This window comes from Hyaena hyaena, unplaced genomic scaffold (genome assembly GCF_003009895.1).
Source record: "Hyaena hyaena isolate Hyena2069 unplaced genomic scaffold, ASM300989v1 scaffold_438, whole genome shotgun sequence".
In the NCBI taxonomy this organism is placed as follows: domain Eukaryota; kingdom Metazoa; phylum Chordata; class Mammalia; order Carnivora; family Hyaenidae; genus Hyaena; species Hyaena hyaena.
Genome location: NW_024081071.1, coordinates 428,581 through 454,083, shown reverse-complemented (window position 1 = coordinate 454,083; position 25,503 = coordinate 428,581). Strand labels below are relative to the sequence as shown.

The 25,503-nt window shown below is 41.2% G+C and overlaps 1 protein-coding gene across 9 annotated transcripts in view; it reads right to left on the bottom strand.

Moving 5' to 3' along the window:
• The window catches only part of NPAS2 (neuronal PAS domain protein 2), a 161,474-nt gene that overhangs the window by 54,311 nt on the left and 81,660 nt on the right, over nt 1-25,503 (bottom strand). For all 9 annotated transcript variants that reach the window (XM_039253109.1, XM_039253110.1, XM_039253111.1 and 6 more), the window contains exons 3-4: nt 11,646-11,794; nt 4,851-4,942 (exon numbers count right to left, since the gene is read on the bottom strand). In XM_039253109.1, the coding sequence (XP_039109040.1) occupies nt 4,851-4,942; nt 11,646-11,794 (241 nt within the window). The remainder of the gene's footprint in view (nt 1-4,850; nt 4,943-11,645; nt 11,795-25,503) is intronic.

Genomic DNA, 25,503 nt, shown 5'->3' with positions numbered 1-25,503 from the left:
GAGGAATACCTCCTGGAGGAACCATTTGTAAAGAACATTCACATTACTTACTGAGTATCTACTGTATGTGAGGCATGCTGTTCCAGGTGTTTCCGATAGAAAAGAAGGGATGGAGGCCATCAATGTTTTCTTTCTTTTTTTTTTTTTTTTTTTTTTAGAGAGAAAGTGCAAGTGGGGGGGACAGAGAGAGGGGGACAAGGATCCAAAGCTAGCTCAGTTGACAGCAGTGACCCCAATGTGGGGTTTGAACTCACGAACTGTAAGATCATAACTTGAGCTGAAGTCCGACGCTCAACCACCTGAGCCACCCAGGCACCCCAGCCATCAACATTTTCTTACAGACACCTTTGCTGTTTTTTTAGATTCCTTGCTGGATTCTCTCTCTCTCTCTCTTTTTTAAACTTTTTTTTTTTTTTTTTTTTGAGAGAGAGAGATTCAGTTTTAAGAGAAGGGGTTTATTTGGACTGGAAGAAGTGAAACATTTTGGATAGCGAGAGAGAAAATGTACCAGTGGTTTGGTAACNTTTTGAGAGACAGAGAGAGACTATGAGTTGGGTGGGGGAGGGCAGAGAGAGAGGGAGACACAGAATCTGAAGCAGGCTCCAGGCTCTCAGCTGTCAGCACAGAGCCTGATGTGGGGCTCAAATCCACAGACCAGGAGATCATGACCTGAGCCAAAGTCAGATGCTTAACTGACTGAGCCACCTGGGCATCCCTCTTGCTGAATTTTCATGATGCTTTCAAAAGACACATCTGCAAGGTGATTTCTAAAATTTAGACTATGTAATTCAGTACAGAAAGGGGTCCTCTAGCAACGGGCTATACAGGTGCCCGGTATAGATGGAAAAGATTAAAACAAAGCCCATCTCACCAGAAAACAAACCTCTGAGGGAGTAAAAGGCTCAGGTGGACATTACTGTAAACCCATCACTGTTGCTTTATTAACAGTATCTTTGAAGTAACATCTTCCCTGAATGTGAGGATTTTTCTGCTTTAAGGGGGGAAAAAAGCCACACTGAAATATGTGCTTAGAAAGTTCTGGAAACATTTTTTATGTACTCAGCTAGTTCCTCCCAGGGTGTTACTGGAGGTCTGAACTGTCAAAAGGACTTGAGTTCTCTGTTAGGTGGGTGCAGCTAAGTATACTGCAGCAGGAATCAGAAACAGCCTGCTAAGCGTGCAAGAAAGGTGCTGTGTAAAATGGGAGAGAGTTCTCTTCACCGGGAAAATGAACGCTAGGGTCATGTATTATTTTATACTTACACAGGGCAGGATTTAAGACTGAAAACTATATTAAGGCATGTTTCTTAAGTGGACGTTGTCCTTGTGAATTACATCACTGGTTTTCCACTGGGGGCAAAGCCTTCTCCTCTTCCCCCATTGGGGGACACTTAGCAGTGTCAGCAGACATCACTACTGGGGTGGGTGCTACTGACATGTGGTGGGTAGAAGCCAAGGACGCTTTGAAACATCTGACGATGCACAGGATACCTCCCTAACAAAGAATGATGAGGTCCGAGATGTCCATAGGGCCAAGGCTGAGAAACCCCCAATAAAATTTATGGGTGCATCCTGGTACCTTTTGCTTCTTTTCCTAATTTTTTTTTAGTCATATTTTCAGCCCTCCTGGCAGTGAATTTTACAAGGTGGGGGCACTGTTGAGGATGTCAGCTGGACCTTTTAGGAAAAAACCGGGCAGAGTACTGGGAAAATAGAAAACAGTACAAATGATCGTCTTGCACAGTGAGCCCAAGCCCCTCTTGGATTTGTGAAGCATGTGGGTGTTAAAGAGCTGAAGGTATTTATAGATGGAAGATAACTTTCATCAGCTTATTGGCATTTCCCATCCAATGTGCAAGACACACGCTGAGTCACTGCTTGGAGAACACTTGCTATGGTTTTAGAAGGTCCCCTCAGCACCATCTGAGTGACTCAACACTCTGTGACTGGGAAGTCATGTGTCCCTCTCAAAGTAACGTTGACTGTGACAGCAGCTTAGGGGACACTCAAACGCCATAATGGCCCAAAGTTTATACCTGCCACATGCCAGAAAGAAAGGAAAACACCCCTTTCTGCCAATTCCTGGTTCTGATGCTTCTTGTGTTCCCTGGGACAACCTCTGGGCTGTGAGAAAGGATCACTGTAGCTTTTCTGAATAAAATTCAGAAGTACTACAAACCCCCTAACTGCCAGTCAACAAGAGCTTCCTCTTCTTTCCTCCCTCCCTCCCTCCCTCCCTCCTTTCTTTCTCTTTCTTTCTTTCTTTCTTTCTTTCTTTCTTTCTTTCTTTCTTTCTTTCTTTCTTTCTTTCTTTCTTTCTTTCTCTCAGAGCACAAGTGGGGGAGGGGCAGAGAGAGAGAGAGAGAGGAACAGAGGATCTGAAACAGGCTCTGCACTGACAGAAATGAGCCCAACATGGGGCTCAAGCTCATGAACCGTGAGATCATGATCTGAGCTGAAATTGGACGCTCAACAGACTGAGCCACCCTGGTGCCCCAAGAGCTTCCCCTTCTTCTGAGTAAACTTGTTCAGATGCCTGCAGCCACAATCTCTGTCAGCTTACACTGTTCCTGCTTGGCTGGTATGCAGCCAAGTCATTTTTGTTCATTCAAACTCTACAACCATAGGAGTCATCCTGGAGTCTAGTTTGGGGCTTTTCTGAGAGGAGAGGGAAAACAGAGGGATTCACATCGAGAGGGCACCAGTGGTTCATCTCCCTGGGGCCTGATGGGTTCTGTCCTGATCTAAAAAGAGAACCTCATGGTCACTAAGACACAGCATCTGAGTCCCTCACATTCCCTGAAATGGCTCTGGAAAAGGAGAGGGCTGTGCAGCTACAAAGGGACACACACTAGTTAGAAGCTGCCTAGTGGCAAATGGCGATGACCTCATCCTGTGGGGGCCACTGCAGGGCCTGGGCCATCCGGGAGAATATACTGGAGGTACAGTTACTTATCATGAGGTCTGTGTCTACTGAAGAGCAAAAGCTAGAACAGAAGTCTAAAACAGAGATCAGTCAGACGTACTAGTTGATGGGTTTCACAGACTCCTCAAAGCTGCAATGTGCCCAGAAGACCTGCACAGGCTTAATTTCAGGCTTAATTCACTAACCTAGCATGATTCCTTTAGATCTGCTTCAAGGAGTCTACACTGGGAAGTGTAGGGGGAAGTGCATAAAGAATATACATACAGGGGTGCCTGGGTGGCTCAGTCGTTTAGGCATCTGACTTCAGCGTAGGCCATTATCTCACAATTTGTGGGTTCGAGCCCCGCATAGAGCTCTGTGCTGTCAGCACAGAGCCTGCTTCAGATCCTCTGTCCCCTTCCCTCTCTGCCCCTCCCCTGTTGATGTGTGCTCTCTCTCAAAAAAAATTTGTTTTAAATCTTAAAAAAATATACATACAAATCTAAAAATCTTTTTCTAGAAATTCCAGTCTCCTGAATCTCAGTCTTGCCTTTCAGCCCAAATATGTATCCATTTTTAACTTTATAAAAGTCTCGTTTCCTCAAACACTTTTGATTTCTTGAAACTCAGTGGGAAAAAAAGAAGGCTGTACTACATGCTCTGAAAAAGAGACTGGGTGCTATAGGGTTATGCGTTTTAACTACTGTTCCCTAAGAATTAAAAGATGAAATGGTTTATGTAAAGTAGCATAATGATACATTAATTCAACATTATATTTCACAAGCTGATCTAAATTTAACATACTTAAAATGCATTGCTTCTGGAGAAAGTTCTGTATTTTCTTTAAATATAGTTCACATGTAGATTTAAGTATCTTTCATTTTATGCAAATGTTCATTAATGCGCTTATATTTCATAATATTTGGACATCTTCGTTCTGGCATTTTCTTATTCCAGTACTTTCTGTTTTCTGCATAGTTAATCTATGTAAATTAAAGTTTACATCAGTCTTATACAGGCACCTAAGAGGAGATATAGAAAGAAGCCACTCTCCAAAAATGCTGCCAGGAACCACGGACATGCAGCCAGCGTCTAACTTCCTTTCACTGAACTCATCTGTCCCGATTTCCTCTTCTAAGTCAAGGGCCCAGACATGCCATGTCTGGAGCCTTCTCTCTCTCCACTGTCATGTCCATACACTCCCAGTCAAATCCCCAGTTTGGAAGTCAGAGCAGAGCACACTGCCACATGTTTTTGTAGAGACTCACCCTCATCTGCACAGTTCCACCCAAATGTAAACACAGGACACTGAAGAAGCCCATTGGCCCAGATCAGCCAGATTTCCACAAATACGACCCTAGAGATGGGCGTGGGCACCTAACGTTCTAGAAGGAGAAACGTGAGCATCCTTCTCAGCCCAGAAAGGGCAGGGAGGCACAGGGTCATTTACGGTTGACACCCACATACCATACTGATGTAACAGAGCTCAAGTTCAAAGCCTAACTTTAAAAGACTTTTGTTTTCAAAATGTGTTCTACCAAGGGAAACATATAATCACTGCATTCTAAAGAGGAGACTCTCTGAGCCAAAAGTCGGCGCAGAGATGTGATTCTTCCTCCCCCCTGCCCCTCCTTCCACCTACCTGCATCCCTGCCCGTCCCAGCTCCCACACTGGGTGTCCCTCTGATTGGGAGGCCAGGAGTGGGTTTACCTTACAGTCATGGCAGCCACAGCACACACATTCAGTTTGGGGATTTTTGCTTATACTGCCAAACTCAGTAGCCAAAATATGAGCAATAGCATGCAGAGCTTCAAGGGCTATCTGTTTCAAGACCTCTTTCCAGGGTCAAGAATAGCTGTTTACTTCGGGCACAGGGTCTTATCTGGAACAAGCAGTTGCATTTTGACTTGCAACCAACTAAACTAATTTGAAAGGGCATTTCACCTCCAACATCAGCTGAGTGAATTCTTCATTACTGAGGAATGAAGGCTTCCAGTCTTGTTGAATATCACAGATTTCCGTTTGCGCTGAGACTTCTGGAAAAAAAAACCATGAATAAACTTTTATATTCAAAGTCACCTTGGAATTGGAATTAACAAATGAAGCATACTTATTTCCGTGTAATTTTTGTGTAAACTTTTGTGTCATTTAAAGAAGCCAGTATAAAGAAATATGCTACCCTGATTTCTAAGGACTAGGGACTTTGGATGCAATGGACTGAAAAGTGTCTCTTGATGTTTTTATACCCCTTTAATGAGGTTCAGGAGAAGAGCTCTCTACCCTCTGCACGGCTGGAGTGCCTACCAGTAGCAGGCGGCACAATGCCCTTGAATTTCTACAGGACAAAGCCCACCATCAGCAGTTGGGGATTAAGTTGTTGCCACCTATCAAGGCAATGGGAACAGCAACTGGGATGGTAGGACATGTTCCTCAGGCGCCTCCTTATAGTCAAGGCAAAGCAAAACACTGTAGAGACCTGGGGTTTCCAAATTCCAGAAACATCTTAGGCTTATAGTAAATGACCTACTGTGTCTACGCAGAATTTTTCAGCATTTTGCGGTAGTGAAGTACATGTTAGACAAATATACATTACTTAGTTGCTTGTAAAGCCAGAATTTATTCTCTCAAACTTTTTCTAGATTGATCTATAGTTTGCTTGTTTCACTACCTTGTACTGAAGATGTTATTCATGCATTGTAAATGTAGTAATCATTGGAATACACAGGACTCCTTATATACTTTAGTTCTCTTGCATTTTTGAAAGTGTATTTTTATGACTAAAATGTTCCTGATAATATTATTCCAGATAGATCAAATGCCAGATCAGATATATTTGTTTTTCCTTCAGTTAATCCTCCATCTTAACCAACATTTTGCTCCACGTTATGTAGTAAGAGGTTTCTTTAGGGATTATTTTCTTGGTGCTACCAAGATGGCTTCTTCTTCCAAGATTCTGAATGCACAAGCTGTTGCCACCGCCATGGCCAGAGGCTGCACGAGGTGAAATGTATCCTGGGAAGCAGAGGCAGTGTGCTATATGCAATTCTGGGCCAGCGTCCATTCTGGGGTGCTAGCTGAGGCAAGGAAGAGAGGGTGAAACTCTCATTTCCTCAAATGGTTGCCACAGTTTGACCACTTAGGAAACAAATCTACCAAGGCCATGTTAGTAAATTAATGCCATCAAGGTCTCCCCCTTTCCCTAACACATAAACTCATCTGTAATGTTCTTTTGACCATTAGGATCAAGTTGTAGATTAACTGTCCAGGAGAAGAATCTTCCCAGGAGTCCAAAGTTGATTTAGATAGTGGTCCATTCAACTTAATGATAAAGGAAAATTAAAGACCCATTTCTTTTCTGTAAGTAACTTTTAGATCATTCAGTATGACTTAGATATTTCCTAAATACCAGCATAAGAATATTGAGGGCAGCCATTTCATTCACTTTGTATTTCAACAATTTGATTATAGTCCTTGGAAGTTAAGGCTCAATTCACAGCATATTAGTATTTTTCATGCTTTCTTTTGAGAGAGCATGAATGAGTGGGGGAGGGGCAGAGAGTGAGGGAGACCCAGTATCTGATCCAGGTTCTGAGCTGTCAGCACAGAGCCTAACGCAGGGCTCGAACTCACGAACTGTGAGATCGTGCACTGAGCCGAAGTCGGATGCTTAACCAACTGAGCCATTTGGGTGCCCCATCAATTCACAGCAGATTAAAAATATGTGTGTGCATGTGTGCGTGTGTGCGTGTGTGTGTGTGTGTGTGTGTGTGTATTTATGTTAGATAAAATGTCTCAAGGCAAATAAAAAATATTAAACTGGGAAATAAAGTTCAGTGTTATAATCATGTCTCCATTGGCATCTGGTGTTCCAATATTAGAAGCTATAGGTGGCAGGGCAGGGTTAGCAAAGAGGTGAGGTCAAAGTAGTTTCTAAATAGCAAGGGAAACAAAACCACCTAGGAGCATTTTTTTTTTTTGTTCAGGAAAACACTGCAATTAACAGCTAAAGCCCAAAATTCTACTACAGTGTAAGTTGTAGTTGTGCCCTAGAGTGCTTGCCTTCCAATTGTTCCTGTTATTCACGAACTAGGAGCAGTATGTCTTTGGGCTATATGTGGTCAAAGAAAAGTCTGGGAAATGGGGCAGAAACTCTCTACTAAGCTGGATTGATACTACCCTGTCCAACAGAGGTGTTTCTCTTTTTTCTTCTGCTTCTCCACACAACCCCATTCCCTATCCACTAAGGCAGACAAATTGAAGGGGCATGAATGAGGAACACGATTCAATGTTGGAAGAAAATCCCATTAAATCAGCTTGAAGTTCGCACAAGAAGAGGAAAGCATGCATCTCAGTCTGGCCCTGTAGAAGAAACATTTAGGTGGACATGAATAAGGCTGTGTGATACACCTTGTTATTTACATAATTCAGGGATTTATCTCTTAACACAGATAACTGATGATACAAAATGTATCTAAAAAGAAACATGGTCAGGTTCTTATTTTGATTTGGATTACTTCAAAAAGAATAAGTATGGATCAAGATTTATCTCCCAAGCTGAGAAAATGGGGATGCTGGAAAGATTATTGAGGAAAGAGTCATTATCACTAATTATAATGACTACCTGGGCCTAATCATCTTTTCTTATCATGTGGCCTTGCTTTACCATGAAGGCAGAATGCATGTCTAAATCCACAGTTCTTTAAAATGAGGAGCTTTAAAAATACACACACACCCAGTAGTGTGGTAGTAAAAGGCTCTCAATCCCTACAAAAAAGAAGGGCCCTGATTTACAGTGTTTGCCCATTTCTGTGGTGTAAATACTACCATGGTGGCTGATTCTAAGCTGTCAACTGGCTTGCAAAACTCCTGAAAATTTAACAATCATCTTTTGCAAGCCAGGCTGAGCCAGCTCCAGTTCACCACTGGGGTTCCACCCTGAGTACTCTGATATACTGGTCTCTGAGGTGTGACCCAGTTATATGTATTTTAAAATCCTCAGCTGATTCTAATGGGCAGCCAAGGTTGAGAACCAGTAGTTTAAATGGCTGTGCTAATGGACAGCTATAGCACAGCTATGATACAAATATCTGTAAGAGCCCCATGAATTATGCCTTGTGGAAAAACAGTATGGTGTAGTACTAAAAACTTGGGCTCTAGAGGCAGACTGCCTCATATAGATTCCCCATCACATCATCCTGGCTGTCTAACTCAGGTGAGTGACCTAACAACTCTGTGCCTCGGTCGTCTCATTTGTGAAATGATACTAACTCAGGGGAGCTGCTGTGAAGCTCACATGTATGATTATACAAGGGTCCTTGGAACAATGCCTGTCTGGTTCATGGTGAGCACTGAGTAAATGCTGACCATGTTATTCTCTTCCCTATTGAGGATTCCTGTGGAGTTCATGTCCATTTGGATTATAAGTAAAGTTATTGTTTGTTTTTGTTTTTGATTTAATCCAAATTTTGGTCCAACCACTGAATTCCTCCATAAAATCTACTATAGATTTTTTGCTTTTTTTGGAATATAGTATCACAAAGGATAAGTACGATCCTGAAGTGATCCTGGTTGCATTCAAAGGGGCTGTACAAAGTAGGCTTTAGTCTTACAAAAAAAGGTGAGATGGAGATGGGTGCTCCTGGTGTTAGGAGGCTGCATTTATGTTGACTGATCTTTTCCAGGTCCCCAATTTGACAATTCTGTAATTCTGCAGTGGACAGAGCCCAGCATAAATGTCACACTGATGAACTTGATCCCAGCTGTCCTATTTAACAGCTGTCCTCCTTCTCAGTGGCACTGACCTAGTTTGAGTAATTTGCGCAAAATATCTCAGTAATCAAACCAACCTGCTATTTCACTTAGCTAAATCATTATTTAGGAAATATAACCATTCTGATTAAATTATTGGGGCAATCGAATACTGCTGCAACACTTTATTCCAATCCTGCTTGATTGTTCTTCCCTGACTTTTAACAAAAGCAATTAACATATTCTTTACACTCCCCTGGGCAGCTTTGGAAAAAAAAAAAAAAAGGAGGAGGATATATCATTACTGTCATATTTTTAATAGGTATACACAATTATTAAAGAAATAATAAAAGAACAGCAAGTATAATGAAACTTTCTAATGTCCTAGCTGTGCCCTCTTCCATGAAATCATCTTGTCTAGGAAAACGTTCAGTGAAAGAGAAGCATCACTGTAAGCACAGAAGAATTGTAATTATCTCCTCAATAACCTGACATTTCTGACTTTATTATGTTTGGTGTCTTGGTTAAGGAAAAAAGAATTCTGCTCTTCTTGCTTGTTAATATCTACTGAGCCCTCTTAACTCCTCCAATTTTTTGGTACCATCCATAGGTGAGCAGCAGGGCAGGGTGGTCAATGCTAAGATGTAAACTGGTTTAAAGGAAAAAGGTAAAAGGGACAGAAGGCTATTTGAGAAAGACATAAGTTCAAGGATAGATTCAAGTGGCAACTTCATATAATAGAATAGTATATACCAACGAAAATGAACCAGCCACAACATGGGAATAACACCGATTAATCTCATAAACATCATGTTCATAATGTATGATTCCATCTGAATAAGGTCCCAACAGCCAATCTCTAGTATTAGAAGTCAAAATAGAGATTACCTCTGAGGAAAGCAGAGGTAGATAGGAAGAAAGGGCCATCTGTTGGGGAAGCTTGTATTTATTGAACTGGGCGTTGTCTTCCCAGCTGTGTTCACTAATATACAGTGTGATAAGCAATTCAATTGTACAGTTGTGATTTCTATATTTTCTGTAAGTATTAAAAAGTTTTTTTAAAAAAGAAAGGAATGCTGGGATAACTGGATATCTTCATGCAAAAGGATGAATTTAAACACCCTACCTTATTCCGTATACGAAAAATAGCTAAAAATGAATCAAATACCTAAATGCTCACCCTGTGGTTTGTATGCTTCAGGCTTAATCTATGGTTTAAAACTATAAAACTCTTAGGAGAAAACATGAGTGGTGTAAATGTTCATATCCTTAGACAATGGTTTCTTAGATAAGATACCTAAGGCATGCAAAACCAACATCAACAAAAAGGTAACTAGACTTCAAACTTCAAAACTTGTGTAAAAGGACATCAGTAAGAAAGTGAAAGGCAACCCACGGAATGGAAAAAATATTTGCAAATTATATATATCTGATGAGGGTCTAGTATTCAGAATATATGAAGGACTCTTACAACTCAGCAACAAAAAGATAAATAATCCAATTAAAAAAGATGAGTAATTGACAAAGGATTTGAGTAGACATTTCTCTAAGAAAGATCTATGAATGGCCAATAAGTTCATGAAAAGCTGAACATCATTAATCTTTAGGGAAATGTGAATCAAAACCATAATGAGATGTTGCTTCATACTCACTAGGAAGGCTATAATAAACACACCACACCACACCCACACCCACACCCATACCCACACCCACAACCAGACAATACCAAGTGTTGGTGAGGATGTGGAGAAACTGACACCCTCATGCAGCAGCTCAGAATATGAAATTGTCCTGCTTTTGCAGAAAACAATTTGGCAGTTCCCTGAGTTACCACTGGACCCAGCAATTCTACTCCTAGATATATGTCCAAGACGACTGAAAACATATCTACACAAAAACCTGTGCATGAAGGTCCACAGACAGCAGCATTGTTCATAACCACAGAAGAGTGGAAACAGCCCCAAGCCATCAACTGATAAATGGATAAGCAAAATGTGGTATATCCATACAACAAGTATTATTTGGCTGTAAAGTAGAGTGAAATACTGACACTTGGTAAAATATGGATGCTAAGTGAAAGAGGCCAGAAACAAAAGACCACTTTGGATGATTCCATTTGTATGAAATACCTAGAATATATAGAGATAAAAAATAGGTTAGCAGTTGTCAGGATTTGGAGGGAGGGGAAATGGGGAGTGACTGCTTTATGGGATGATAAAATTAGTGTTAATGGGGGGCACCTGAGTGGCTCAGTCGGTTAAGCGTCTGACTTCGGCTCAGGTCATGATCTCACGGTTCGTGGGTTCGAGCCCCAGCAGGCTCTGTGCTGACAGCTAGCTCAGAGCCTGGAGCCTGTATCAGATTCTGTGTGTCCCTCTCTCTCTGACCCTCCCCTACTCACGCTGTCTCTCTCCCTCTCTCTCAGAAATAAAAAAAATTAAAAAAAATTAGCGTTAATGGCTGCACAGCCCTTTGAATATACTAAAACCACTGAGTTACAAACTTTAAAATGGTGACTTTTGTGGCACATGAATTATATTTCAATAAAAAATGGATTTGACAGTAAGTAAATTACTGAGTTTCAATTCATTTTCTTCATGGTGTAGCTCAGAAGGCCTGAGGAGTTCAGAGGCCATGGCAGAGGTGGTGGGAAAAACCAGTGCATTCCAGTCCTGTGGAAAATGAATTTTGGGGCATTGCATCTCTTCAGGGCTGCAGAGATGCTTGCTGCAGCCATTTTTTAAATGGAGACACTCCATCTGAGCTGGGTGCTACCTGTGAGGTGGCTCTGGGTTCTCTCCTCTGGCTAATAAAGTGATTTGGGAGGTAAGTGTTCTCTCCCAAACCTGCCAGAGGTGGGATATTAAAGAAGGTGGAGTGCCTTTGCAAGAGGAAGCCTGTGACTGATGAAGCAGAAGACCAGCTTGATGAAGTCATCGCCAAATGAAAGGACAGGAATGGAATAAAAATGGAGAGAGGCGTAACCTTTACCATTGTGTTTCTGCAAAAATCCAATGACCTTCTCCAGCACGGTGGTTTTGTCCATTTTCCGCGTGTTGCCGGGGAGCATGGAGCTAAGCTCTTTGATGAGAACATTGAACTGGTCCCGACGCTTCTTCTCAGACTTGTTTCGAGAAGCTCTGTAAGCACAGAACACATAGGTTACTAGAATATTCCATTTCATAAAGCTTTATTATGAAATAGAGGTATTTTCTATCAGAGTGTCTTCTGTTGTGACCATCTGATCAGAACTCCTTCAGGGAAAGTACCATTTGCCACATTTCGGCATTGACTAATGGGGACCGAAAAGTGTTTTGCTAGACTCTTGGCCACAAAGAGAGACAGTGTTAGTAAGTAAGTTCTGACTCAGATGCGAAGTCTTACACAGATTAGCTCTGCTGCCAGATGCTGCTCACTCTGACTTCATGGAGCTTTAACCTTCAGAGAGCAAATGACATGCTGTGTACATGGCTGCAGCCCAGAGGGTTTTGCTCTGATAGCCCTTCCTTAGGCTTTAACCGTGGCCCCTCCAACCCAGAGCACCCAGCCCTTGGCACTGAGTTCCAAGGGCAAACCAAATACCCTGGGTGTCTGGCAGAGAGCTAGTGCCACACAGGGCATATGTCCTGGCCTCTGCCCCAGAACTCGTCATCCTGTTGGGGAGACAAGGCATAACCGTCTGCAAGCCGTGTTCAACCCAGGGCCAGCGTATGACAGAGAATGCATATGGCTGTCAAGCTGCTAAGAGCAGATGAACCCTTTTAAAGATGACATAGAGGAGCCTTAAATGAATATTACTAAGTAGAAGAAGCCAATCTGAAAAGACTACATACTGTATGATTCCAACTATATGACATTCTGGAAAAGGCAAAACTATGGAGACCATAAAAAGATCAGTGGCTGCCAGAGGTTGAGGTGGGGATGGATGAATAGGTGGAGCACAGAGGATTTTAGGACCGTGAAACTACTCTGTATGATATTGTAATGGTGGATCCTCATCATTATACATTTGTCCAAACACACAGAACATACAACACCAAGAGTGAGTGCTAATGTAATTTGTGGACTCTGGGTGATAATGATGTGTCGACGTAAGGTTCATCCATCAGAACAAACGTAGCACTCTGGTGGGGGATACTGATAACAGGGAGGCTGTAGGGATGGGGGACAAATGGAAAATCTCTGTACCTTCTGCTCTATTTTTCTCTATTCTTTCTGTGAACCAACAACTACTAAAAAAAAAAGTCTATTTAAAAAATGACACACTACACTGCACATCTATACAGAGAGCAAAGTAGAGCTGCTCAGCTTGAGAGGAGGGGACCTCTGAGGAAGTCTGAGATCCTCAGGAACAGGAAGAGGAAAGCACAGCTCTAGGGGTTGCTCTCCTAGATGACCAAACAAGGAGCATGTGCCAGAGGAAGCCTGTCCTCACCCTGAGGAGGTCTGGGAAGCAGCACTGCTCTAGAGGACTGGATCTTTAATGACATGCCACAGACCCAGGGGCTGACTCTCAGCCCCATGGGACTAGCTCCTCATCAACAGTTGCCTTAGTCAAAGGTGATCCAGAGCTTGGAGAACTGATCCATCTTCCTCAACTCACCCAGGATGGACTTGTTCCACAAAGTCAGCTCCCTGAGAGAACAGGAGTCACGGCTGCAGGGCTTGTCAGACATGGTCTACCTGCTCTAGGTACCCTGGGGCCTGGCATCAAGGTGCCCAGGACAGCCGATCACTTAACAGGAGGCTGTTGGCCAGCATGAAGGCAGGACTGGGTGATGGTAGCTTGTGACAACTAAGCAAGTTCCCATCAGGGGGACTCACCTCCCCTGGGGTAGGTATCCACATCTACAGGTATCAATGTCAATAAAGATTCTGCCTTCCCAAACAGCTCTTGTAAACACAGGGACATGATGAAAATATCCTTTTCTTAGATGCCTCGGTGGTCATAACCACTCTGCTTGCCTCTGCCTGAGGACACATGACCTGCCTTGATTTCAACACACCTGTTTACAAACCATCCTTCGCTGATTATATCTCAGTTTGGGCTCATTCCTGATAATACCTGAGGCAATTCTTTAACGCTCACCTCAAGTGTGTGGTCACTACCCATATGTAAGGATCTCTTCCTTTCCCTGACTTTCCCCTCATTCCTATCCTTGGATAGGGGTTTCTACAAAAGCCTCATTCCTAACCGAGTAACCACAGAGTTAGAGTCATGGTGCTGAATGCAGGTGTCCAGGGAAGACGCTAAGGTGCTTTTTGTTAGTCTAGGGTAAAAAGCCTAATGTTCAAACGCACGAGAGAGAAGAAAGGAACCTTTTAACTTTCTGAGTGACTGTCTATGCATTATAAATAATTTTTTGGCCTAGATTTTAAGAGTGACATGCAGCCTCCTTAGCCAAAAAAAGCTCTGTTCCTGTCCTAGTTTGCCCATTATAAATTATTTGTGAGCCGATAACACCCAGCTCATTATTACTCTGTTCTCTTCTTCAATGGGTGTAATGACAACCAACATGGCCTGGCAGAGAATACGATGAAGGCTTATATCATTAGTGACAGAAACACAAGCTTGTTTCCGTCAGCCTCCGCCTGGGACACACTATGGTGCCCACTGGAAATCGGTCAATGTCAGCTGGATCTGCAGCTCTGAGGCAAGAGAAAGAAAACGAGCCTCAAATGACCTTATTTCCAATAAGGAGGTCAGCTTGGCCCTGAGACACCACACATAAGGCACTGGGGCAACCGGCTGAAAGACACTTAATTCACTTCTGGGTTTGTTTGTTTTTACGTCATTATTTACATTCAACAAAATCCACCCACGTTAAGTGTACAGTTTGATGAATTTTGGTAATTATATAACCACCACCAAAACCCAGAGACAGAATGGTTCCCTCATCCTGAAAGGTGTTCTCTTCCAACTTGCTGATCTCCCCTTGATGACAGCCGCAGGAAACCACTGATCCGCTGTCACTTTAGTTTTGCCATTTTTAGAATTTCATACAAATAGAATCAGACAGCATATAGTCTCTAACACACATGGAGCATTAGGTTTTTTAGAGTCATCCATGTTGTTGCATATATTAATATTTCATTCCTTTTGATGGCTGACTAGTATTCCATTGGGTTGTTTCCAGTTCAGGGGTATTGAGAATAATGCTGCTCTGAGTAGTCATGTCCATATTTTTGTGTAGACATAGGCACACATTTCTCTTGGGTAAACACACAGGTGTGAAATTGCTGATTCCTATTGTAAGTACATACATGTTCACCGTTATAAGATAACACCATATTGTTATGCCAAGTGGCTGTACTGTGCCTGCATTTCTGCCAGCTATTTATGCTCCGCATGCTTGTCAACACGTGGTATTGTCCGTCTCTTCTTCCTTTAGGCATTGTAATGTTTCCCCATTGTGGTTTTAGGTTGCATTTTTCTCATGACTAATGATGTTGGACACCCTTTCACATGCTTAATGTTGTTTCATATATTTTCTTTGGTAAAATGTCTATTCAAATCTTCTGCCCATTTTTCAGTTGGGTTGTTTGCTTTCTTCTTATTGGATTTAAGAGAGAAAGAGAGAGAGGCAAGGGAGAGACAGAGAGAAGGAGAGAGAGAAGAGCTGGAAGGGAAGGTGTGTGTGCGCGCGCGCACGCACACACACATGTTTGTATAAATATACATTGATACAAGTCTGACCCTTTGGTTTGAATGAAGGGCTCAAAAAGTCCCAAGTTATGTTTTCTAGTGTCCCTCAAGGGACATTGGTTACATAGATAACATTTGCTGGGTACTTATTATGTAATAGGCACTATTTTAAGTGCTTTACATATATTAATTACTTTAATCCTTACAGTGACGCTTTAAGATAGATACTGTTATTCCCGTTTCACAGATGAAGCAGCTGAGGCACTGCAAGTTTGTATGACTCACTGAAGTCACATGAGTAGGCAGTGGTGGAGCAGGCTGGCTTGGGTGCCCATGTTGGGAAGCACTGCACTCTCCTGTCCCCTTCCACAGCTCCCTCTAGGACCACTGCGAAGGTATCTGTTATGGAGCTTTGTACCAGTGCTCTGGGAGCACAGGACTAAGAGTGATGAATTCTGGCTGCTTGAGGATACAGCACAGAAACAAAACACATTCTGCAGAAAAATGACATTTCATGCTAAATAGGATGATGGTATTTGTGTTCAGGGAAGAATGCTGCAGAAAATCAACTAAAAACAGCCAACTAAAAGAAGCTTAGAGTCTAGAGGAAGAGATGGAATTCACACATCAGGTTCAAGGTGATAAGGGCTAGATGACAAGTTTAGACAAATTGCCAAGGGAGTTCACAAAGGAAGGAGATCAGCCATGTGAGGTGGTGAGGGGAGCCCTCAGGGAGGGCGCTGCAATGTGAGGTGGCCTTAAGGGGTGGGCAGGCAGCTGGTGGGAAGACAGCCCAGGAAGAGCTGAGTGGTCAGGTTTGACAGGACAGTTGGGGACACATGAGAAAGTTAAGTGAGAGAGAGGACAAGAAGAGTGAGGCCAACCACAGAGTCTCAAAAGCCAGTACAAGCAATCTGGTCTTGGCTTTTGGATCAATACAGGACAGGGTATTTGATAAATAGTCTGGGGGAGAGAAATGGTTAAGAAGTCAGGAAAAGGGGGAAAGGGACCCCAGCTCAGGGGGAAGTGAGCAGAGACAGGAAGGAGAGGTGAGGCTGGTCGGCCACAATACTGTGCCCTACACGGCTAGGGGCTCTGCTCCCTGAATTGGGCACTAACCAGACCCACTGTGAGGAGCACAGGGGAGAAAGTGGGGGTCAGAGGCAAAGGAGTCTCACCCAAATTTCATTGGCTTATGAGAAAGTAACACTGATGATATACACCTTTAAGATTATTACTCTTGAACACACAGTAAACATTTTTTTGGGGGGTGGCATAGTTCTATAAATTTTCACCTGTGTATAAATTCATGTAACCATCGTCATGACCAAGAGACAGAAGGGGTCCCTCTAAAGCTCCTTTATTCATTCCATGTCTGTTACCAATGGCAAGCCCTGCTCTGTGCTCCATCACTATGCTCCCTTTTGGAAAATGTCATAGAAATACAGTAATACAACAAGCCTGAGCCTGGCTTCTACCCACAGAATGCCTCTGAGATTCATTCAAGTTACGGTGCCTATCAGTACCTTGCCCCTTCTTAGTTCTGAGCAGTAGTTTTTTTTATTGTATCGTATGCGTGTTCCACAGCTGGTTTATCCATTTACTTGCAAAGGAAATTCTGGTTGTTTATTATTAAGAGAGCTGCTGTACACATCTGTGTACCGGCTTTTGTGTGAACACAAGTGTTTAGCCCTCTGAAGTAAGCAACCTGGGTCATATGGAAAGTGTATGTGTAACTTCATAGTAAACCGCCCCACGGTTTTTCAGAGGGCCTTACCATCCTACCTCTCACCAGCCCTATAGGAGTGATCCATATGTTCTACATCCTTGAGGGGAGTTAGTATTGTCAGTACCTTTAACTTTACCTAATCTAAGTCATGTGCAGTATTATCTCATTGGGGCTTAAATCTGCATTTATTTACTGGCTAACGATGTTCCATATCTTTTCATGTACATTTTCCTGCCATCTGTATATCTTCTTCGGTGAACCATCTGTTCATGTCTTTTGCCCATTTTTATTTTTTTTTAAATGTTTATTTATTTTTGAAAGAGAGAGAAAGAGCAGGGGAGGGGCATAGAGAGAGGAAGATAGAGGATCCAAAGCAGGCTCTACACGGACAGCAGAGAACCTGATGTGGGGCTCGAACTTATGAACCACGAGATCATGACCTGAGCTAAAGTCAGACACGTAACCGACTGAGCCACCAGGGCGCCCTGCCCATTTCTAAATTGGGCCTTTTGTATCCTTACTGTTGAGTGTTAAGTATCCCTTATATATTCTGACACAAGTCCTTTATCCAACATATGAGTTGTCAATATTTTCTCAAAGCTCACCTTTCTGTTCTCTTAAGGGTGTCTTTCACAAAGTTTTTCATTTTGATGAAGTCCAAGTTAGCAATTTTTTTCCTTCTGTGGATTATGCTTTTGTCGTCAGGTCTGGAACCCATCTGCCCAACCTCATGCCACAGAGATTTTCTCCTGTCCACCCCCCCCCCCAGGAGTGTTATACATTTTACGTTTCACAATCCATTGAGTTAGTTATTTTTATAACCTGTAAGATTTAGGTTGAAGTTTATTTGTTGTATATGGATGTCTAATTTGTTCCAGCACCATTAAAAACAAGACATTCCTACATGGGATTATCTTTGAACCTTTGTAAAAAATCAGTTGGTCATATTTATGTAGGTCAGTTTCTGGGTTCTCTATTTTGTCTCATTAACCTATGGGTCTATTCCTTCACCAATACCATGCTATTTCAATTACTGTAGGTTTTTTTTTTTAATTTTTAATGTTTTATTTATTTCTGAGAGAGAGAGACAGTGTGAGCAGGGGGGTCAGAGAGAGACAGAGTCACGGAATCTAAAACAGGCTCCAGGCTCTGAGCTAGCTGTCGGCTCTGAGCTAGCTGTCAGCGCAGAGCCCGACGTGGGGCTTGAACCCATGAACCGTGAGATCATGACCTGAGCCGAAGTCAGATGCTTAACCAACTGAGCCACCCAGGTGCCCCAGCAATTACTATAGTTTTATAATAACCCTTAAAATTGGATAATGTGATTCCTCCAACTTTATTCTTTTTCAAAATTATTTTGACTATTCTAGCTTCTCTGCCTTTCCATTACAACTTATAATCAACTTGTTTGTATTTATTTATGTAGTTCTACCAGGATTTTGATTGAAATTGCTTTACATCTATGGACCAATTTGTGGAAATTTTTTATCTTTATTCTGTTGAGGCTTCCAATTACAAACACAATATATTTTTCTATTTATTAAGGCTTCCCCTAATTTCTACCATGAGCATTTTGCAATTTTCACATATGTATCTCATATATGTCTTACTTACTAGATTTATACCTAAGTATTTCATTATTTTGGATTGATTACAAGTGACACTGTATTTTTAATATCAGTTTCTAATAGTTCACTGCTAGCCTACAGAAAGATGATTGATTTGTGTGTTGACCTTGTATATCCTGTGACCTTGCTAAATTCATTTATTAGTTATAGGAATTTTATATTTGTTTGTTTTGATAAATCTCTTGGGATGTTCTATATATACAAACATGTTGTCTGTGAATAGGGAAGTATTATTTCCTTTTTTCCAACCAACAGGACTTTGATTTCTTTTTCTGTCTTATTGCTCTGACTAGGACTATTACTGTCTTATTGCTCTGACTATGATATTGAAGAATGATGACAGTAGATTGTCCTATTCCCAATCTTAGGGGGCAAACGTTCAGTTTTTTGTCAGTAAGTATATCAGCTAAAGGTTTTATGTAAATGCCCTTTATCCAGTTAGGGAAATTCTCTCCTATTCCTATTCACTGAATTTATATCATAAATAAAAGTTGAATTCTGTCAAACCCTTGTCAAAACCCCATATTCATCTAATATGGTCATGTGGTTTTGGTTTTTCTTCTTTAGCTTGCTAATGTGGTGGATTATAATAACTGGTTTTTGAATACTGAATAGCCTTGCAATCTTGGATAAAACTCTACTTGGCCATGATGTATTTTACATATGTGTATACATGATGTAATTATATATATCACACATATATATAACTTGCTAATGTTTTGTTGAGGATTTTTACATCTGGGCTTATGAAGGATATTGGTCTGTAGTTTTCTCTTGTACTATTTTTTTCTGGGTAATGCTGGTCTTATAACGTAAGTTGGGAAGTATTTCCTCCTCTTAACTTTTTGGAAAGGACTGTGTAGAATTGGTGATATTTTTTCTCTTAATGTTTGGCAGAAGTCATGAGTGGAACCATCTGGGTCTGAGATTCCTTTTTTCAGAAGACTTTTAACTACACATTCAATTTCTTTATTAGTTATAGGACACGTCAAGATTTCTATTTCATCTTTAGATGTTTTGATAGCTTATAGTTTCTGAGTAATTGGTGCCTCTTATCTGATTTGTCAAATTTATGTGGATACAGTTGTTTATAGTATTCTCTTATGGTCTTTAAAAATATCTTTTTAAATGTCTGAAGGGTGAGAAATGATATCTCCTTTTTTATTCCTCCTATTGGTAATTTGTGTCCTTTTTTTGGTCATTCTTGCAAAAGACTTACCAATTTTATTGATTTTGTTAAAAAAAATACCTTTTGGATTTTTTTCTGTTATTTTTCTGTTTTTAATCTTATTGATTTCTGCTCTTACATCTATAATTTCCATTTTTCTTTTTGCTTTTAATTTATTTTGCTCTACTGTTTATAGTTTCATAAGGTGGGAGATTAGTTATTGATTTGAGAACTTTTCTCTTTCATGCTATAACTATTTAATGCTACAGATGTTCCTCTAAGCACTGCTTTAACTGAAACCCAGAAATTTTGATATGTTGTATTTTTAATTTTTGTTCAGTTAAAACATTTTCTAAAATTCCTTGAGACTTCCCTTTAACCTTTGAATTACTTAGGAGCCATACTGTTGAACTTCCAAGTTTTAGAGGTATTGTTCCTGCCATCTTTCTGTTTGCAATTTACTTTCAGTTCATTCAGACGTCTTCGCATTTATTTTATGAAGCAGCATTTGGTTAGTGAATATTCAATGGGTACTTAAAAACAAAGTGTATTCTGCTATTGGTGGGTGGAGTATTCTATAAATGTCAATAGTGTTTTGGTGTTTTTCAATTCGTCTATACCCTTGTTGACTTTCTATCTACTAGTTCTATTACTGAGATAAGCATATTAAAGACTCATTGTACCTCTTTACAGTGTGCTTCATGTATTTTGAAGCTCAGTTATTAGGTGTATACGCATTTAGAATTGTATGTGTTCTCGGTAAATTGACTACTATTATGTACTGTCACTCTTTATTCCTGGCAATTTTCTTTGCTCTGCAATCTATTTTATATTACTACAGTTACTCTGGCTTTCTTTTTATTAATGTTTTTGTGGTATATCATTTTCCACAGGTTTACTTTGAACCAACTGATAACATGATATTTAAAGCGAACACTTTGTGGACAGCATATAGTTAAATCATTAAAAAAATTCAGACAATCTCTATTAGTTGGCATGTTTAGATCATTTATATTTAATGTCATTACAAGTTTGGATTTAGGTATATATTTTGTCACTAGCTTCCCGGTTTTTTTTTCATTCTTTGTTTTTTGTTGTTGTTGTTCCTAGGTCTTCTGTCCTGCCTTCTTTTGGGTTGTTTAAACACTTTTAGTATTTCATTTAATCTATTATATTTTTATTTACTGCTTGTATTTTATTTACTTCCTTGTATAGTGTTCAGAAATTACTCTTAGATTAGAATACAAAAACTTATCTTTTCAGAATCTGTTTATAATATTTTACCATTTCAAGTGGAATGTAGAAAGTTTTTTCAATACAGTTCTCTGTATCTTCCTTTTCTGTTGTAGTCATTTTGTGCTCTACATCTACATACAGTGAATCAGATCAGATTATGTTATCTTTAAATGTCAGACTATTCTATGTAGCCAGATATTTATCATTTCTGTTCTTCTTCCCTAATATCTCATATTCCAAGTTTCTATCTTGTATCATTTCCTTTCTGTTATAACAACTTCCTTTAGCAATTCTTTCAGAGCAGGTGTGTTGATAAGAAACTTTCTTAGTTTTTGTTTTTGTTTTTTTTTTTTCCCCCTTTACTTGAGAATGTCTTCACTTACCTTCATCTCCAGAGGATATTTTTACTGGATATAGAATTCTGGGCTAATGTCTTTTTTTCTTTCAACTTTAAAAAGATATTGTGTCACTACCAGATGATTTCCATGGTTTCTAATAAGAAGCCCATGGTGCTATTTAGATTTGTCCCACATGGCTGGTCTTGGACATGGGGTGGTTGTCTATCCTGCAGTTCAGTCTGAAAGTCTATGATAACACTATTAAGGTCAGACCCACGCATATTCAGATTGATGGTGAGCTCGGGAACTCATCACCTTCTTTATATGTTCACTTTCCTGAGCTCCTTCCTCTCATATCTCTGCCCAGTACTTTTTGGTTCCCAAGACTCCCTTTTTGTTCCTCTGGCCAGAAAGCTGGTTCTTTGCTTTATTCTGCTTTGCCTCACACTTCCTACATCTGCACCTTCATTTGGGGCCATGTAGTAGGAAGATAGAAAGGAAGAAAAAAACAACAGGGTTTCATCCTACCCTCTTAGAATTATAGTTCCTCTGCTCAGAGAAAGATTCCTTTCCCTCAACATTTTAAGTTTCCTATCGGCCCGTGCTGTTGTAGCTGTTGCTATGGCTGCTGCTGCTATTACAGGAGTGCTTATAGGGTACAAGGATATGGAGAAAAAAACAAAAGAGGGCAGATTTCCCCTCACTCAATCTTAGCCTTAGAGACTCTGACCCTATTCCTTATGCAGAGGGCTTCTCTGGGTCTTCTCTTTGTCGGCATAGTTGCCAACTTCTGGGTTTGGCTGCATTGAGGCTAGGCTAGGGGGGTACTGGAGGGAAGAAGATGCCAGTTCAGTAGTACTTCAAATTCTGATACTTTGCCAGTCTGCCTCCTACTATATACTTTCCAGGGTCCTCAAATAGCTATTACTTATATTTTACCAAAGTTTTATAATTGTATTCAGTGTGGTGGACAGGATGGAGTAGACTGGCCCCACCTTACCCAGTTCCAGAATGTCCATATTTCTTTTCATACTTTTTAAAGTGAGTATATAAAAGATCTATAGATATCAAAAGGTGGGAACATAGATTCTGAAGCTCTCATGGCAGGGTCTGTAAAGAAGGTCCTTTTGCAGGAAAGTATACAGGGGAGAGCTGAATAATAGTTATATTAGACTCTTAAGGAAACATATTTCTGGGTGGCTCTTGGAAAACAAGGAGGACTACAGGTGAATTGGGCAGGTCCTCCTTCCCTTGGCATGAGTATATCACTTTGATGTGATCTAGCACTTAAAAAACATCAAAAGGAAACTATACTGCATATCAACATGGAGTTTGTTAAACCAGTAAAAATACTTTCTCTACTGACTGAGGATAGATTTGGGCACCCATATTGGTCTAGCTAGGGCTCATGGGGTGAGAGGCAGAGATGTAGGCTCCCAGAGCTCTAGAATTCCACAGGAGGCCTGTACTTGCATTTTGGGATCTAAGTGAGACTTAACACAGCTGCTGGCATTCTTATAAGACTCACAGTGCTTATGGTATACCAGGGTGACTCAAGGAAGAAGAGGCACTGCACAGGGGAGGTGGGAGAGGACCATGGTTCTAAGGTCAAGTGTTGTGAAGGGGGAAATGTGCATATATGCACATATAATGTACACACACAAACACATCCCTCTGTATTTCTCCAATAGGTGATACCTTGAATGCCCTTCTTTTGGGGGATTTCATGAGACAGATAGAAATTATATAAACCACACTCAATGCTTCTCTCCCTTCCTTCTGGTGAGGAGATGATCACAGGGCGTGCACACCTAGTATGCAAGACTGGGCTTTACACTCAACTACTTGAGGAGCATAGCTGTAGCTGGGATGGGGATCGGGTCCTTCTGAGAAGCCTGTGGCACAGACCAGGAAGGAGGAGGCTTATCTCCCATCCTCCTAGGAGATGGGAGAGGCTCCATGGCAGGAATGGAGAGTTTGAGCATTCACGCAAATGTGTCCTCAGCCCTCTCTAAATTCACAAGGGCACATGACAGGGGTACAGGTTCATTTTAAATGTCACCAAAAATCCTGTGTTTCCCTAAGGGGAAGAAATTAAAAATCACTATATCAGAACTCCTGATTGGTGAGCTAGATCAGGAATAAAGATCAAATGAGTTGAAAAGAGGAAAAAACTACTATCGCGAGCAGACCTTCCTTTTAATCTACTTCCTGTCGGGCTGGTAGCATCTTCTGCTTAAGCCTCGCCAGCATACGGTGAGAAACTATCCATAACACCTGACATACTCCCATACTAGGATCTCTTTCTAATGCTTAATCCCAAGGTTGCCATCTTTGCCACTAAGTTTAGTTTTGTTAACTGAGTAAATAGAACATGCTAATGAGAGAAAATTAAAGATGCTCTCTGAATCACATGCAGTTGGCCAAAGGAAGTAAAAGCTGAAAAAAATCAAATGCTACCCAATACAGTTGGACAGCGGTGGCTAGAACTGGTGACAGAAGCATTGGTGGGCTTCCCTTGCTGCCAAGAGCAGCTGGGTTTTTGAGTGATAGGCATAGCAGTTCCACGAGGTTCCATGAAGTATGCAGGAAGTCTGGAAGTATGCAGTTCCATGAAGAGCGGCTTTTTCCACAGAGGGTCTCCATGGTGGTGAGCTAAAGGCATTTTATGAAGCATATTGTTTTCACACTTACAGTCACCCCTGAAAGTTGAAGAGTGGTCGGGGTAGCAGAGAACCAGGGTGGTATAGCTTAGCTGGAGGAACAGGTGACCAGTTACCAGATGTGAGTTCTCATCCTGGTTCTGCCACCTATGCCACGAGAGAGTGGGCAAGTCACTCCCACCTCCACGGGACTCAGCTTCCTCTTATAAAATAGTGATGACACTGATGTGGTGATTTCAAACTGGAGAATTAAAATTTTCTGAACCTCCCCTCCCCATTAAAAGGTGAGTTTGAATCCCCCTCCCCTGAGTATGGGCTGGCCTCAGTGACTTGCGTCTAGGGGATAGAATGCACCACAAGGGAATTGCCTGACTTCTGAGGTCAGGTAGTAAGAGAACATGCAGCTCTTTACTGGCTCTGTTGCCCACGATGCTCACCCTGGAACCCAGTCACGTGTTGCGAGGAAGCCGCCATACCTCCATATGGAAAGCCACCGTCCCGGCTAACAGCCTACGTCAACCACTAGCCATGGGAGCAAGCGTGTCTTCAGGTGGTTCCAGCCCACCACCTTTGAGCTGCTCTAGGTGATACCACATGGGACAGGGACAAGCATTCCCTTCCAGGCCCTCTCCATGTTGAAGATCCACAGGCAAATAAATGCTGTCACTTTAATCCTGTACATCTTGGAGAGGTTTATTACACGGTAACAGAATGCCTAAAGACTCAGTGACACCCAAGGTTCCTTCCAGACCAGGGATTCTGACATATCTACACTGAGCTAACTAGTTTACATTATCAGACAGGAACTGATAAGCATGCAGGTAAGGCCTCTCAGACTTGAGTATTATAAGCAGAGCAAAATGAACTTGTATGGGAAGACTATCCTAATTGGAATTAGGTCTTATGCTTCTTCTGAAGTCTCTACAGGTCTGTGGAGGACCTGAAACAGAGGGAACGGTTGAGGAAGGAATGCATGGATCCTTGTAGAATTGAAATATATCAAGTAGGTGCTCACTATCAACATCCAGAGAGGCAAAATGTAAGAATTCAATGCTCACAGGCATGATATAAATTTTAAGTATCCTCCACATTACAAGAGTCCTATCCAGGAAAGGTCAGCTTTCATGAAGAACAAATTAGAGTCTGATCAGCCACATTAACAAAGACCTTACTGGAGTATTCCCATTAAAATTTGATGGACATGTAGGAAAGCAAGATGGGAAATATGTCAAAATATTAACAGTGGCTATCTCTACATAGTATGATTATAAATGGGATTTGTTTACTTCTTTAAACATTTCAGTATTTTTCAAATGTTGCTTTGGTGTATTTTCATATGTAAGAAAATGTGCAAAAATGATGAGAATAAAGCTGATACAAGACGGTATTGGGTAAAAGGTTTTCCATGGAAAATCGTGAAGAATTATTTAGAGAAAAAAAA